The sequence below is a fragment of the Genypterus blacodes genome, unplaced genomic scaffold (assembly GCF_046128005.1).
Source record: "Genypterus blacodes isolate CSIRO-AG114 ecotype Tasmania unplaced genomic scaffold, CSIRO-AGI_Gbla_v1 ptg000120l_1, whole genome shotgun sequence".
NCBI classification, from domain to species: Eukaryota; Metazoa; Chordata; class Actinopteri; order Ophidiiformes; family Ophidiidae; genus Genypterus; species Genypterus blacodes.
The window spans coordinates 2,282,748-2,299,973 of NW_027466923.1; the positions used below are offsets into that span (position 1 = coordinate 2,282,748).

General features: G+C 44.8%; 1 protein-coding gene across 1 annotated transcript; it reads left to right on the top strand.

The window, feature by feature from the left end:
• Window positions 1-11,379: 11,379 nt before the first annotated feature.
• On the top strand, window positions 11,380-16,754 carry mcm6 (minichromosome maintenance complex component 6). The gene is made up of 18 exons (XM_076162090.1): window positions 11,380-11,569; window positions 11,687-11,833; window positions 12,314-12,424; window positions 12,508-12,595; window positions 12,685-12,846; window positions 12,945-13,110; window positions 13,199-13,347; window positions 13,439-13,589; window positions 13,697-13,838; window positions 13,979-14,120; window positions 14,329-14,436; window positions 14,568-14,723; window positions 14,835-14,963; window positions 15,047-15,211; window positions 15,308-15,428; window positions 15,708-15,887; window positions 15,973-16,112; window positions 16,226-16,754. The coding sequence occupies exons 1-18, from the start codon at window positions 11,472-11,474 to the stop codon at window positions 16,334-16,336; spliced, it is 2,466 nt and encodes an 821-aa protein (XP_076018205.1). The 5' UTR covers window positions 11,380-11,471; the 3' UTR covers window positions 16,337-16,754.
• Window positions 16,755-17,226: the final 472 nt, after the last annotated feature.

Below are 17,226 nucleotides of genomic sequence, written 5' to 3' on the forward strand. Positions count from 1 at the left end.
ACAGAACATGATCCTGGCGTCCTGCCGCTGCTGATGTCGAAGATTTCAGCGCTCTAGCTCTTAAATTCACCGAGATACGGGCTTTTGAAAGAGACCAAGAATTTGGTCCATGGTTACACTGTTTTTCTTTGAAAATTGGACCAAAAATGAAATTTTCCCCAAACTTACAGAACATGATCCTGGCGTCCTGCCGCTGCTGATGTCGAAGATTTCAGCGCTCTAGCTCTTAAATTGACCGAGATACGGGCTTTTGAAAGAGACCAAGAATTTGGTCCATGGTTACACTGTTTTTCTTTGAAAATTGGACCAAAAATGAAATTTTCCCCAAACTTACAGAACATGATCCTGGCGTCCTGCCGCTGCTGATGTCGAAGATTTCAGCGCTCTAGCTCTTAAATTGACCGAGATATGGGCATTTGAAAGAGACCAACAATTTGGTCCATGGTTACACTGTTTTTCTTTGAAAATTGGACCAAAAATGAAATTTTCCCCAAACTTACAGAACATGATCCTGGCGTCCTGCCGCTGCTGATGTCGAAGATTTCAGCGCTCTAGCTCTTAAATTGACCGAGATACGGGCATTTGAAAGAGACCAAGAATTTGGTCCATGATTACACTGTTTTTCTTTGAAAATTGGACCAAAAATGAAATTTTCCCCAAACTTACAGAACATGATCCTGGCGTCCTGCCGCTGCTGATGTCGAAGATTTCAGCGCTCTAGCTCTTAAATTGACGGAGATACGGGCTTTTGAAAGAGACCAACAATTTGGTCCATGGTTACACTGTTTTTCTTTGAAAATTGGACCAAAAAAGAAATTTTCCCCAAACTTACAGAACATGATCCTGGCGTCCTGCCGCTGCTGATGTCGAAGATTTCAGCGCTCTAGCTCTTAAATTGACCGAGATACGGGCATTTGAAAGAGACCAAGAATTTGGTCCATGGTTACAAAGTTTTTCTTTGAAAATTGGACCAAAAATGAAATTTACCCCAAACTTACAGAACATGATCCTGGCGTCCTGCCGCTGCGGATGTCGAAGATTTCAGCGCTCTAGCTCTTAAATTGACCGAGATACGGGCTTTTGAAAGAGACCAAGAATTTAGTCCATGGTTACACTGTTTTTCTTTGAAAATTGGACCAAAAATGAAATTTTCCCCAAACTTACAGAACATGATCCTGGCGCCCTGCCGCTGCTGATGTCGAAGATTTCAGCGCTCTAGCTCTTAAATTGACCGAGATACGGGCTTTTGAAAGAGACCAAGAATTTGGTCCATGGTTACACTGTTTTTCTTTGAAAATTGGACCAAAAATGAAATTTTCCCCAAACTTACAGAACATGATCCTGGCGTCCTGCCGCTGCTGATGTCGAAGATTTCAGCGCTCTAGCTCTTAAATTGACCGAGATATGGGCATTTGAAAGAGACCAACAATTTGGTCCATGGTTACACTGTTTTTCTTTGAAAATTGGACCAAAAATGAAATTTTCCCCAAACTTACAGAACATGATCCTGGCGTCCTGCCGCTGCTGATGTCGAAGATTTCAGCGCTCTAGCTCTTAAATTGACCGAGATACGGGCATTTGAAAGAGACCAAGAATTTGGTCCATGGTTACACTGTTTTTCTTTGAAAATTGGACCAAAAATGAAATTTTCCCCAAACTTACAGAACATGATCCTGGCGTCCTGCCGCTGCTGATGTCGAAGATTTCAGCGCTCTAGCTCTTAAATTGACCGAGATACGGGCTTTTGAAAGAGACCAAGAATTTGGTCCATGGTTACACTGTTTTTCTTTGAAAATTGGACCAAAAATGAAATTTTCCCCAAACTTACAGAACATGATCCTGGCGTCCTGCCGCTGCTGATGTCGAAGATTTCAGCGCTCTAGCTCTTAAATTGACCGAGATATGGGCATTTGAAAGAGACCAACAATTTGGTCCATGGTTACACTGTTTTTCTTTGAAAATTGGACCAAAAATGAAATTTTCCCCAAACTTACAGAACATGATCCTGGCGTCCTGCCGCTGCTGATGTCGAAGATTTCAGCGCTCTAGCTCTTAAATTGACCGAGATACGGGCATTTGAAAGAGACCAAGAATTTGGTCCATGATTACACTGTTTTTCTTTGAAAATTGGACCAAAAATGAAATTTTCCCCAAACTTACAGAACATGATCCTGGCGTCCTGCCGCTGCTGATGTTGAAGATTTCAGAGCTCTAGCTCTTAAATTGACCCAGATACGGGCTTTTGAAAGAGACCAAGAATTTGGTCCATGGTTACACTGTTTTTCTTTGAAAATTGGACCAAAAATGAAATTTTCCCCAAACTTACAGAACATGATCCTCGCGTCCTAACTCTGCTGATGTTGAAGATTTCAGAGCTCTAGCTCTTAAATTGACCGAGATACGGGCTTTTGAAAGAGACCAAGAATTGGGTCCATGGTTACACTGTTTTTCTTTGAAAATTGGACCAAAAATGAAATTTTCCCCAAACTTACAGAACATGATCCTGGCGTCCTGCCGCTGCTGATGTTGAAGATTTCAGAGCTCTAGCTCTTAAATTGACCCAGATACGGGCTTTTGAAAGAGACCAAGAATTTGGTCCATGGTTACACTGTTTTTCTTTGAAAATTGGACCAAAAATGAAATTTTCCCCAAACTTACAGAACATGATCCTCGCGTCCTGCCGCTGCTGATGTCGAAGATTTCAGCGCTCTAGCTCTTAAATTGACCGAGATACGGGCTTTTGAAAGAGACCAACAATTTGGTCCATGGTTACAAAGATTTTCCTTGAAAATTGGACCAAAAATGAAATTTTCCCCAAACTTACAGAACATGATCCTGGCGTCCTGCCGCTGCTGATGTTGAAGATTTCAGCGCTCTAGCTCTTAAATTGACCGAGATACGGGCTTTTGAAAGAGACCAAGAATTTGGTCCATGGTTACAGAGCTCTAGCTTTTGAATTGACCGAGATACGGGCTTTTGAAAGAGACCAAGAATTGGGTCCATGGTTATCCTGTTTTTTTTGAAAATTGGACCAAAAATGAAATTTTCCCCAAACTTACAGAACATGATCCTGGCGTCCTGCCGCTGCTGATGTTGAAGATTTCAGAGCTCTAGCTCTGAAATTGACCGAGATACGGGCTTTTGAAAGAGACCAAGAATTTGGTCCATGGTTACACTGTTTTTCTTTGAAAATTGGACCAAAAATGTAATTTTCCCCAAACTTACAGAACATGATCCTGGCGTCCTGCCGCTGCTGATGTTGAAGATTTCAGAGCTCTAGCTCTTAAATTGACCGAGATACGGGCTTTTGAAAGAGACCAAGAATTGGGTCCATGGTTACACTGTTTTTCTTTGAAAATTGGACCAAAAATGTAATTTTCCCCAAACTTACAGAACATGATCCTGGCGTCCTGCCGCTGCTGATGTTGAAGATTTCAGAGCTCTAGCTCTTAAATTGACCGAGATACGGGCTTTTGAAAGAGACCAAGAATTGGGTCCATGGTTACACTGTTTTTCTTTGAAAATTGGACCAAAAATGAAATTTTCCCCAAACTTACAGAACATGATCCTGGCGTCCTGCCGCTGCTGATGTTGAAGATTTCAGAGCTCTAGCTCTTAAATTGACCGAGATACGGGCTTTTGAAAGAGACCAAGAATTGGGTCCATGGTTACACTGTTTTTCTTTGAAAATTGGACCAAAAATGAAATTTTCCCCAAACTTACAGAACATGATCCTGGCGTCCTGCCGCTGCTGATGTTGAAGATTTCAGAGCTCTAGCTCTTAAATTGACCGAGATACGGGCTTTTGAAAGAGACCAAGAATTGGGTCCATGGTTACACTGTTTTTCTTTGAAAATTGGACCAAAAATGAAATTTTCCCCAAACTTACAGAACATGATCCTGGCGTCCTGCCGCTGCTGATGTTGAAGATTTCAGAGCTCTAGCTCTTAAATTGACCGAGATACTGGCTTTTGAAAGAGACCAAGAATTTGGTCCATGGTTACAGAGCTCTAGCTCTTAAATTGACCGAGATACGGGCTTTTGAAAGAGACCAAGAATTGGGTCCATGGTTACACTGTTTTTCTTTGAAAATTGGACCAAAAATGAAATTTTCCCCAAACTTACAGAACATGATCCTGGCGTCCTGCCGCTGCTGATGTTGAAGATTTCAGAGCTCTAGCTCTTAAATTGACCGAGATACGGGCTTTTGAAAGAGACCAAGAATTGGGTCCATGGTTACACTGTTTTTCTTTGAAAATTGGACCAAAAATGAAATTTTCCCCAAACTTACAGAACATGATCCTGGCGTCCTGCCGCTGCTGATGTTGAAGATTTCAGAGCTCTAGCTCTTAAATTGACCGAGATACTGGCTTTTGAAAGAGACCAAGAATTTGGTCCATGGTTACAGAGCTCTAGCTCTTAAATTGACCGAGATACGGGCTTTTGAAAGAGACCAAGAATTTGGTCCATGGTTACACTATTTTTCTTTGAAAATTGTACCAAAAATGAAATTTTCCCCACACTTACAGATCATGATCCTGGCGTCCTGCCGCTGCTGATGTTGAAGATTTCAGAACTCTAGCTCTTAAATTGACCGAGATACGGGCTTTTGAAAGAGACCAAGAATTTGGTCCATGGTTACACTGTTTTTCTTTGAAAATTGGACCAAAAATGAAATTTTCCCCAAACTTACAGAACATGATCCTGGCGTCCTGCCGCTGCTGATGTTGAAGATTTCAGAGCTCTAGCTCTGAAATTGACCGAGATACTGGCTTTTGAAAGAGACCAAGAATTTGGTCCATGGTTACAGAGCTCTAGCTCTTAAATTGACCGAGATACGGGCTTTTGAAAGAGACCAAGAATTTGGTCCATGGTTACACTATTTTTCTTTGAAAATTGTACCAAAAATGAAATTTTCCCCACACTGACAGATCATGATCCTGGCGTCCTGCCGCTGCTGATGTTGAAGATTTCAGAACTCTAGCTCTTAAATTGACCGAGATACGGGCTTTTGAAAGAGACCAAGAATTTGGTCCATGGTTACACTGTTTTTCTTTGAAAATTGGACCAAAAAGGAAATTTTCCCCAAACTTACAGAACATGATCCTGGCGTCCTGCCGCTGCTGATGTTGAAGATTTCAGAGCTCTAGCTCTGAAATTGACCGAGATACGGGCTTTTGAAAGAGACCAAGAATTTGGTCCATGGTTACACTGTTTTTCTTTGAAAATTGGACCAAAAATGAAATTTTCCCCAAACTTACAGAACATGATCCTGGCGTCCTGCCGCTGCTGATGTTGAAGATTTCAGAGCTCTAGCTCTTAAATTGACCGAGATACGGGCTTTTGAAAGAGACCAAGAATTTGGTCCATGGTTACACTGTTTTTCTTTGAAAATTGGACCAAAAATGAAATTTTCCCCAAACTTACAGAACATGATCCTGGCGTCCTGCCGCTGTCGATTTCAGAGCTCTAGCTCTTAAATTGACCGAGATACGGGCTTTTGAAAGAGACCAAGAATTTGGTCCATGGTTACACTGTTTTTCTTTGAAAATTGGACCAAAAATGAAATTTTCCCCAAACTTACAGAACATGATCCTGGCGTCCTGCCGCTGCTGATGTTGAAGATTTCAGAGCTCTAGCTCTTAAATTGACCGAGATACGGGCTTTCGAAAGAGACCAAGAATTTGGTCCATGGTTACACTGTTTTTCTTTGAAAATTGGACCAAAAATGAAATTTTCCCCAAACTTACAGAACATGATCCTCACGTCCTGCCGCTGCTGACGTTGAAGATTTCAGAGCTCTAGCTCTGAAATTGACCGAGATACGGGCTTTTGAAAGAGACCAAGAATTTGGTCCATGGTTACACTGTTTTTCTTTGAAAATTGGACCAAAAATGAAATTTTCCCCAAACTTACAGAACATGATCCTGGTGTCCTGCCACTGCTGATGTTGAAGATTTCAGAGCTCTAGCTCTTAAATTGACCGAGATACGGGCTTTTGAAAGAGACCAAGAATTTGGTCCATGGTTACACTGTTTTTCTGTGAAAATTGGACCAAAAATGAAATTTTCAAAGAAAAACAGTGTAACCATGGACCAAATTGTTGGTCTCTTGAGGTACCATTTTTCTCCTTCAGTTCCTTCAGCACATACCTCTTCAACGTCACCCCTCTCAATGATGTCCTTCATGTAGTTCACATAATCATTCTTGTACCTTTCATTTGCAATGAACTTTCTTTTCAGGTCATTGAGTCTCACGACAGCAAGCTGTTTGTTATCCAGTAAGCATGGCCCTTCTTTAAATGGGAGTGGCATTCCATAATGTCCATCTTTGTTTTTCTTTATGTTTTCTTTTAATTTGTCGAGAAAGATCAAATCAGCTTGAGAGACTGTTGTGTCATCTCCCTGAGTGTCGAGAATTCTGATGGCATCCAAGGGGGTCGCTGCAGGTAGCTCTTTCACGGTTACTCTGTGGCAGTGACCGGTTGACAGCTGTGAATTAGAGTGGGGTCCTGAACAGCCGACAATACCCCACTCCAAGTCTGTGGGTGAAGAAACTGTACAGGGCGATGTGCTTTTGGAGTAGAGTGAGTGATTCGTGAGCAGGCAGAGTCTCGGTCAGGAGACTCGTTGGGATGGAGTGAGGTCAAGGAGAAGACAGGTTATGATGCAACAACAGCTTTTATTGTTCTTGTTCTTTGGCTTTTAGCTCTATGCTCGTGTGAGCTGCATCAAAGAGAGAAAGACATAAACTGGTAATAAATCTCCAACAATAAACAAATCATAAACTTAACCCACCAAAACCAATATACAACATTCACTAGTCAGATAAATGTACACAATAACCATCAATTGCTAGTGAACAAATCAGTACAAACAATTCCCATGGCACATGTCCGGAAACAAAGGGCATTCCAGTTAGCAGCAACATGCCAATTCTTACTGACGTTAACTGTGAAGACGCACACAGGAGACACAGGACTCGGGTATGCCGCATGAAGGTGAACAAATGGGTGAACAAAGGTTGGCAAGGGTGAAGTGGGTGTGGTTTGGTGGCTTGCTGTCTGGAGTCTGTTGGAGTCTTTTCAGTGAGTATGGCAAATGATTCGGCCTTCCCTGCTACTACTACCGTCTGGGTACGAGTCTTCTTGGACAATTGTAGCCGATGAGCAAACCCACTTCGCAACTAAGAAGCGGTGGCAATCGGTCTGCAATTGTGGTGAAATGACCTTTTTGTGTGTTGGAATATGCTCCCTGTTCACAGGTATACATTACATTACAGCCGATGAGCAAACCCACTTCGCAACTAAGAAGCGGTGGCAATCGGTCTGCAATTGTGGTGAAATGACCTTTTTGTGTGTTGGAATATGCTCCCTGTTCACAGGTATACATTACATTACATTATGATCATTTGGCAGACGCTTTTATCCAAAGCAACTTAAATTACATCACCACAGAGGGGGGAGCAATTGAGGGTTCAGTGCCTTGCTCAGGGGCACCTGGGCAGGGACTCGAACCGGGGACCCTCCGGCTCCCAAGCGGAAGCTCTACCGACTGAGCTACTGCCTCCCTCAGTCTTTGGCGTAAGCAGGGGGCAGGTTAATGTGCACTGTGGAATTGAAGCCTCTCACACGTGGACCAGATGCTCTTTCACTTTTCAGGACCATATCTTCTCCTATCATAGTGGTGAGTTTCAGTTTAACTGGAAATTCGGTCAGCTGCAGTTCATTACTTAAGTCTTGTTCAACAAAAGTTGTGTCACTTTGTGTATCCAGCAAGGCATACACACGTTTCTCTCTGGAGGGATCCTTGTTGTTCGAGACCCACACCGGCACTATCATGGTGGTATTTCCTGACTGACCTTGGCTGGTGACGTTGAGGGATAGAGCAGTTGTTGGTTCCGTTTCACTGTGTTGTGCTGGATTTCCTTGGTTGCCTCTCTGTAGCTGCCGTCGTGAAGACAGGTCGGATGCCGTCCTTTACATGAGTCACGTGTGTGGCGATGTCGGCATTCCTTTGCGTTGTGACCGGGTTTTAGGCATCCATAACACAGTCTGTTGTCTTTCACATAGGACCTTCTGTAATCCAATGTTCCTTGTTTCTGGATCAACTTCTGATTTTCCTCACAGTCATTTAATATGGATAAGCCTTGTACATGGGGCATGGCCTCCAAACAAGCATTTAAGAAATCCGATAAGTTTCTCAGTCCTTCAGCATCCTTTGACTGGATTCTGGGCCAGTTGGATAACCTTTTCCTAAAAGCCCTTTGGATGGTAAACGGCTGTCCACACCTCTGGTTGAGCTTGTTCCAAGCATTGCTGTATGCTTCATTGTCACTGCGATAGAAAGTCCCTTCTAAGCTTTTGTGAGCTGTGCCACCTACATAACGCTTAAGGTAGTGCAGTTTGTGAGCGGTGGAAATGTTCTTTCTATCTCTGAGTGACATAAATGAGGCTTTCCACTCAATAAAGTCAACTGGATTGCCTATATACACAGTGGGCTCGGGCATTGGAATTCGATTGATAGCAATGCTGTCCTGAATAGCTCGCGCTAGGCAAGTCACATCGATGGAAGATGGAGTGATGGCAGTGTGAAGATGCGTTGTGGCTGGAATATGGCTGGGTGGCATAGGGTCATGAAAGGACTGAAAGGATTGGGCGTCAGACTCCCTTTTTTTTTCTTTGTTGAAGGCTACAAGTCTGGCTTGAGCGGCCTTTAAGTCTCTTTCGGCTTGTAAGTGTTTCAATTCAGCCTTGTGCTTTTCCAATTCTCTCATGCTTCTCTCTCTTATTTTCTCCCTTTGTCTCTTTTCTTCAAGAAACGTGTTATATTCAGCCTCCTTTGCAGCTACTTCTGCCGCCGCTTCTGCCCGCCTTGCTGCAACACTTGAGTCCTTCGAATGACGACTGGTCAGTTCGGAGGCAGAACCATAAATGGATCGAGCATAGTCAGGCTCGAGCAGCTCCCGTAAATACCGTCCTTCAAGTTCTGCATCATATTCGCCATTTACGCCGGTCAGTCTTTCATTTACGATTTTTAGGATGTCACTTGTTGCTGCAACACAAGCATCAACCTTTCGCCTGAGCTCCACATCCAGTGTGCCTTGCACTCTCAGTTCGCCATAAAGTTTCATCATGTGATCTCTCCCATTTTCCAGTTCTTCTGCAAGGAACGCCAGGTGCTTTTCTGTTAGCTCAGATTTTAATTCTTGCCGTGTTGTACGAGCTTGGCCTTTCCATTGTTCATAAAGGCTAGCAAATCCTTTTTCCTTATTGCTCTGTTCTACTCTAAGATATGCTAACATTTTTTTAGTCGGATTTCGTGTCCGCCCATGATGCTTACGTAAATCTAAATCATCTTCATCATCATTTAACAGTTCGGCAAGAATTTTCTGCTAATATTATAATGTCTCTTTTAGTTTTTGGATGACAGCACCTTGTTCTATCATTTCCTTGCATTCTTCATTTACCTTTCTCAGAATAGCGATCTGCTCCTGCTTATCTGTCGTTAGCCTCCATGCTTTCTTCGATCGGGCCCTCGTCCTCCTCTCCCATTAGCTCCTGGTCAGCGGACTGGGGGAAAACCCCATCCGCCGCCGTGTCCAGGTCCAGTGAGGACTCTCCGGCAAGAACCTCTTCCTCCAGCGCGGCATGCAGGCGGTCCATCCGATCGGCCACCAGCCCCTTGTCCGAAAGATTACGTTTCTTCAGCTCGCCCCTCAGCTCATTCACTTTGTTTGTTCACGTTAATTGCGCTCATGGTGATTTGGATGCATTTTAACAATTGTGACAGCATAAAGGCAGAATGCAGAATTTGCAGAATGAAGCTGTCATGTCGAGCAGGGTGCACAAAAAACCTTCACAGACATGAGAACTGTGCATCCAACAGGTCAGTTGGAAGAAGAAAGAAGTTCCACCCAGGCTCTAAATCCAGTGTATTTTAATTCCTCATGAAACTCACTAACATCAGAACAGACTGAATGCATGTGAAGCACAGATGAGATGGGAACTACAGGGAATTCCCTGAATTACAGGGAATGTGAAGGGAAGTTGTGACAGTGATATGTGGACAGATAGAAAATGAGAAATATGAAAGGTATAGTTTTGGTAAAATGGTAAAATAAGTAATAACATTGTTTTGTTTTTTTACGAGATTAATATGATGTGAATTCATTAGTGTGGGCTGAAAATGTATACAGAAAAAAAACAAGCTCATGGTGCTGAATTAGAGTGTATTTTGATACAAAATGTGAGAGTTGGATATCAACATTTTGTAACTGTTCACACAAAAGACGCTAATTCAGCTGGTTTGGGTGGAGGAGACGGTTGGAGACCCCTGGTTTAACACGATGTAGTAATAAGTAATTACCATGATTATTGCTGATCGCAGTGCAAATTGTGAAGCGGCTCTTAAGGAGATACATTTAGAAACATTTGTCTTTTTTGGCTCTGTCAGTTAAAAAGGTTGCCGATCCCTGGACTAACCGCTTCCGTTGTCCTTTTCCTCCGGAGAAGCGTTCCTTTTTATCCGTTGAAGTCGTCCTTTCCCAGAAGTCGTTAGCTGCAGCAGGTTAGCCGGAGAGGTGAAGCTCTTACTGTAAAGGATCCCCGTAATGCGTGATGGCAATGATCTTTGACTGTTGGTGAAGTTCAACGTTTATTTTCTTTCACAAGATACATTACAAATAAACTGGTAAACTTCTTTTTCTTGCGCATGAGCTCAAGCGCTCTATTGACCTAATCAGTGCACAGGTGGGTACCGGAACATAAACCAACTGCGCTTGACTTTTACCAAAATAAAAGCATACCTGTCAACATTCAAAACACTAACATCAGCAATAATCAATTTTCACTTCCTTGCGTCATTGATTATTCACTGAGCGATCGTATAATTTGTTGAAAGGAACATCAGGCTTACAGGTTATTGAGAGGAAGAGCCCCTGATAAGAGCGCTGCACATTGTTTCCGCTATTTCATTATTACCGTTGGCCATTAGGACTTAACAGTGATATCTAGTGGTCATTTATAGTTACTACATGTCCCCATCGCTCTTTCTAAGGAGAGAGAGAGAGAGCGAGAGAGAGAGAGAGAGAGAGAGAGAGACAGAGCGAGAGAGAGAGAGAGAGAGAGAGAGAGAGAGAGAGGGAGAGAGAGAGAGAGAGAGAGAGAGAGAGACAGACAGACAGAGAGAGAGAGACAGAGCGAGAGAGAGAGAGAACAATAATTTGAGCGGGCGGGTCCCTTTGCATCGCCACTCCTGATTGGCTACGCTGTTGAACACTCTAGACGCTGTCGCCAACGCGCGCGCGTGATTGGTCGATCGCGGCGCGCCAAAATACACGTGATCCCGTTTTCGCGCGAAACTGTGCCGCAAAGTGTGTTCTCCCGCGAGCTGTGTGGAGAGGAGAGCCTGTTGCTGTGTCCCTGTCAACCATTTTCAGCTTTTTGTGTTCCACTTTCACTGATTTCAAGCATGGACGTCGCTGCTGCCAACGCGGAAAATGCCGGGGAGACGGTCAAAGACGAGCTGGCTGAGAAATGCCAGAAGTTATTCCAGGCTTTCTTGGAAGAGTAAGTCTCGAAATACCACGCTTTGTTTTCCAGACACACGGAAAGCAGTTCCATGCCTTGTATTGTGTCATGTTGTGTGTTATGTGTTGTTAATCTGTTGTCTGCGGCGGTGTGCAGGTTCCAGGGAGAGGACGGGGAGGTGAAGTATGTCCGGGAGGCTGAGGAGCTGATCAGGCCTGAGAGGAACACTCTGCTGGTGAGCTTTACGGACCTGGAGGGCTTCAACCAGGAACTGGCAACCACTATCCAGGAGGAATTCTATAGGTAAAGAACTTATTTAAAAGTATTCAAGTGTCGATTTAAACGAACTGCTATTGTTGTGATGCAGCTGTGGTTTATTATCTCTAAACTGGAGCCAGCAGCACATGGAGACTGGGCCTCTGGAATAAAGACATAAGGGTTCACATACATGTTAGGATCTCTTTTTATGTTTCAATACGAAGCCAGTAATTGCGTGTTCTTAGAAATGCAGATGCTGATTAATAACACTAGCTTCACCACAACTGGATTGATAGCAATGTTGTTATACTGGATTCTACAGTTGTATCTAATAAGGGGCCACTGAGTGTATTTACAACATACCTGCTTATGACCTAGAGTATGTTGTTGTCCGGCATCCGAAGGTTCTCTGCAGTGCCTCATCCAGTTATGTCTCAAACTGGGAGCATAACTGGATGAGAATAGTGTTTCATAAAACTTGTTCTCTGCTGTTGTTGCTGAGCTTTGTTCCTGTTCTCCCCTCAGAGTGTATCCGTTCCTCTGTCGAGCCGTGCGAAACTTTGCTCGGGATCACGGGAACGTTCCCCTCAACAAAGAGTTCTACGTTTCCTTACAGGATCTGCCCACCAGACACAAGTAAGACAAAAAACCAATGCAATCTAATACTGAAAATCAAACTGTAATCTCTGTTACATATGAATCACACATGTGTATTTTAGGATCCGTGAGCTGTCATCCATGCGTATCGGCACACTGGTGAGGATCAGTGGTCAGGTGGTGAGGACACACCCTGTGCATCCTGAACTGGTATGACTTTATACGCATGTGAAGAGAAATACGGACACTTCTTGGTCACAGAGACGTTAAACAGTGTGTTTATTGTTTCATGGCTGCAGGTGAGTGGCACGTTCCTGTGCATGGACTGCCAGGCTCTGATCAAAGATGTGCCTCAGCAGTTCAAATACTCTCCACCAACCATCTGCAGAAACCCCGTCTGCAGCAACCGTGCCCGCTTCCACCTCGACACCCACAAATCCAAGTTCATCGACTTCCAGAAGGTAAACTTGGTGTATATTTGTGTAATCGATACAAAGCCAACACGTCTCTGTGTGATGAATCTGAAGTTCTGATTTACCTTTTCTGTCTGGGACGAAAGGTCCGTATCCAGGAGACCCAGGCCGAGCTACCCCGCGGGTCGATCCCTCGCTCTCTGGAGATCATCCTGAGGGCCGAGGCTGTAGAGACAGCACAGGCCGGCGACCGCTGCGACTTCACCGGGACCCTCATAGTGGTGCCAGACGTCTCTCAGCTCACCACTCCGGGTACGACTGTCTGCGCTGTTCTTACCCAGAGGCATCCAATATGTGAATGTCTAGTGTCTTACTGTGTGTCCTTGTGTCCTCTGTGCAGGTGTGCGGGCGGAGACCAGCTCCCGTGTAACCGGAGGGGGCCAAGGGTTTGAGTCGGAGGGCTTGAGGGGCCTGAAAGCTCTGGGAGTCAGGGAGCTGTCATACAGACTGGCCTTCTTGGCCTGCAACGTGGCCCCGACTAACCCACGAGTAAGAAACACACATCATTTTATACCTGAGAACTTAAAACAGCATTTTAGAGCAAATGGTTAAGTTGTTGTTGTTGTTTTTGCACTTGTAGTTTGGTGGTAAGGAGATCAGTGAGGAGGAGCAAACTGCAGAAAGCATCAAGAGCCAGATGACTGAGAAAGAGTGGGAGAAAGTGTTTGAGATGAGCCAAGACAAGAACCTTTACCACAACCTGTGCACCAGCCTCTTCCCCACCATCCATGGTCAGTGCCTGTCTAACTCTCACTGAGTCTGTCCTGGGGAGCTTCTGTCGCTCAACCTAAAGGCATCTACATAGTGGATCTCTAACACGCTTGCGTTGGTTATGCAGGCAACGATGAGGTGAAGCGCGGCATCCTGCTCATGCTGTTTGGAGGCGTTCCCAAGACGACCATGGAGGGAATCTCACTGAGAGGAGACGTCAACGTCTGCATTGTGGGAGACCCCAGCACAGCTAAGAGCCAGTTCCTCAAGTATGTGAATCATGCGAGTCATGCTTCATAATGGAGCCAACAAACCTGACCTGAATTGTCTGCTGTGAATGTTTTGGATTGGAAGTCACGGGTTTTGGTCAGTTTTATAGTGAAGAATGTGTGTGTTTCTGTGTGCACAGGCACGTGGAGGAGTTCAGTCCCCGAGCAGTTTACACGAGCGGCAAAGCCAGCACGGCCGCAGGTCTGACAGCCGCCGTGGTCCGAGACGAAGAGTCGCACGAATTTGTCATCGAGGCTGGAGCTCTGATGCTGGCTGACAATGTGAGTTTGAGTCTTTGAGCCTGTGACACACACCCACACCCACACCACTCCAAATGATCCGTTTCAGTGTTTGGTTGCGCTGGTGTGTGGAGAACACACTTTTAGCACACAACATAATCCAAGAGTGGATATTAAATGAGGGAAGTCTTGACCTCCAGTTCCTCTTCAGTTGTCTCTATTGGGTGTTAATAACAGGCTTTGTCTCCAGGGTGTGTGTTGCATTGATGAGTTTGACAAGATGGATGTGAAGGACCAGGTGGCCATTCATGAAGCCATGGAGCAGCAGACCATCAGCATCACCAAGGCTGGAGTCAAGGTAACGGCTCATCCAGCCTTATTTCTATTACACTATTCTCACTTAAAAAGCCATTGAGACCACAACAAATAAAGAAAGAATAAATTAAAATACTGTCTGATTAACATCTCTCTCTCTCTCTCTCTCTCTAGGCCACTCTGAATGCTCGCACGTCCATCCTGGCTGCAGCTAACCCCGTCAGCGGGCGCTACGACCGCAGCAAGAGCCTGAAGCAGAACGTCAACCTGACGGCGCCCATCATGAGCCGCTTCGACCTCTTCTTCATCCTGGTGGACGACTGCAATGAGGTACGGCTAATGACCTGTTATTCCCATTTAATCCATCTCAGACATTTGTTTTATGATCTGCTGTTAAAAAAGGGACACTTCAAATGAATTTCTTCTTGATGAATCTTGTAGGTTACAGATTACGCCATCGCCAGACGCATTGTGGACCTGCACACCCGTGTGGAGGAGTCAGTGGACCGGTTGTACTCTCTGGATGAGATCCGCAGATATCTGCTCTTTGCCAGGCAATTCAAACCGAAGGTGTGTGTGTGCCCACTGTGTATATGTGGGAGTGAACTGAACGATCGCCATGAGTATAAACTGTTGAGCGTCTCCTGCTCTAGATCTCCAGCGAATCAGAGGAGTTTATCGTGGAGCAGTACAAGCATCTTCGTCAGCGCGACGGCTCCGGCGGTGTCTCCAAGTCAGCCTGGCGAATCACGGTGCGGCAGCTGGAGAGCATGATCCGCCTCTCTGAGGGGATGGCACGTATGCACTGCTGTGACGAGGTACACACACACACACACACACACCAAAGTTGCTGATGTTCTGTCTTTAAACTTCGATTCTGGAAGGTAACATGATTTTTGTCTTTCCGTCTCCAGGTGCAGCCCAAACACGTGAAGGAAGCTTTCCGTCTCCTGAACAAGTCCATCATCAGAGTGGAGACGCCGGACGTCAACCTGGAGCCTGAGGACGAGATGGAGGAGGATCAGCCGGAGGAAGGTACTATTCATTCACACACACACACACACACACACACACACACACACACACACACACACACACACACACACACACACACACACACACACACACACACACACACACACACACACACACACACACACACACACACACACACACACACACACACTGCTTTGTACATGATGTCTGAGGTCGGCGATGCACAGATGGATCATAAAAACTATAATGGAATAAAATCTACTGCCCAACCGTGCAAATCATCTGGCATCATTATCATATTGTGAACCGTCTTTGCAGAGCACAACGTTCCTAATGGAGTAAACGGAGTCAACGGCCACGGTGACGGCGACGGGACCAACGGTGTGAACGGCCACGCGGAGCCTAGCAGCCAATCCAAGCCGTCCCTCCGCCTGTCTTTCAACGAGTACAGACGCGTCTCCAACCTGCTGGTTCTGCACCTGCGCAAGGCGGAGGAGGGTACGAGTCCATCCCAACCAGAGAAGCATTTCAGGCCACTCGGTTCTGCTTCCGTTCTGTAATTTGTGCTCTGCCTTTGTCACAGCTGAAGAAGAGGAGGAGCTGAAGAAGAGCGCGGTGGTGAACTGGTATCTGAAGGAGATCGAGTCCGAGATCGACTCTGAGGAGGAGCTGGTCAATAAGAAGGGTCTGATCGAGAAAGTCATCCACAGGCTGGTGCACTACGTGAGTCCACCTTTTTGTTAAACATTTACCCACAATGCCCTCTGCTTTACATGTCCAAACCCTCTGCTCTGCTGAGCGGCTACAGTCACTCATCTCCATCTTTGTTTTCCCAGGATCACATCCTCATCGAGCTCTCTCAGACGGGGCTGAAGGGCTCAGAGTCCGCCAGCACAGAAGAGGAAGTGGTTTTGGTCGTCAACCCCAACTACAACCTGGAAGACTGAACACGTCCCTCCATCTGTTTGGTTTTCGCGACTTCAAAACGTCCTTGGTTGCAGACATGACGCTCACAGCTATGATGTCTCTGAATGCTCATATGTAGGAGCTACATAACAGCAGCATTTGGAACGTTGTTACACTTGAGTTTACGTCTCTACTGTACAGAGAATTCAGGCCCTTGTAGTCAAACTTTGATGTATGTAAATATGCTGCTTTCCTTCCATTTCCTTGCTGTCTTTTGTTTGGCTCTGGGTCATTGGACCAGCTTTGACATGCATAATCACTCTTATTGTGTCCTTTATTGTTCAATAGAGGCACAAAGGTCTGCTTTCAGGGCGTTTGTTGTGTAAAAATAGATCACTTTGTAAAATTTTGATGAAGCGTAAATGAAAATGTTGGTTCAGTGAATAAAATGTTAATGTTCTCACACACCTGGCTCATGTTTGGCACAACTTGCTTATTTCTGACATCAGGGAACACTGCAATCATTGTTGTAAAACAATTTATATACCTAACTGAATGGCTTATTGTTACAATCACATTCAAATAGAAATGAATACCTAACAATTTCTCTACATGGGGAATATGAAAGACAGCACTGTCCCATAATAGGGCCACATGCATGAACCCCAAGATAGCCCCACCCTCCACATTAACTTTTTCTCAAATGTGTACGCATACATTTATATTTAAAAATGAGAATACTGTCAGACAAATTTTGTTTTCTATTATCAACTTGCTTCATAACCAACATTTCTTACAGATGAATAATGCAATGTGACAAACAAGCTTATCAATGCACGTGTGTATTTATAACGATAGGTCTACATTTATCCACTAGATGGCAGCAGCAACAGTTTTGAAAAGTAGACCACTGCGCATGTGCAATCCAGCC

Coding starts and splice junctions, on each gene's coding strand:
- mcm6 (XM_076162090.1), top strand. CDS start 11,472: ATGGACGTCGCTGCTGCCAACGCGGAAAATGCCGGGGAGACGGTCAAA. Junction 12,596..12,684: donor ACCCTGTGCATCCTGAACTG/GTATGACTTTAT, acceptor TCATGGCTGCAG/GTGAGTGGCACGTTCCTGTG. Junction 14,724..14,834: donor TGGTGGACGACTGCAATGAG/GTACGGCTAATG, acceptor TGAATCTTGTAG/GTTACAGATTACGCCATCGC.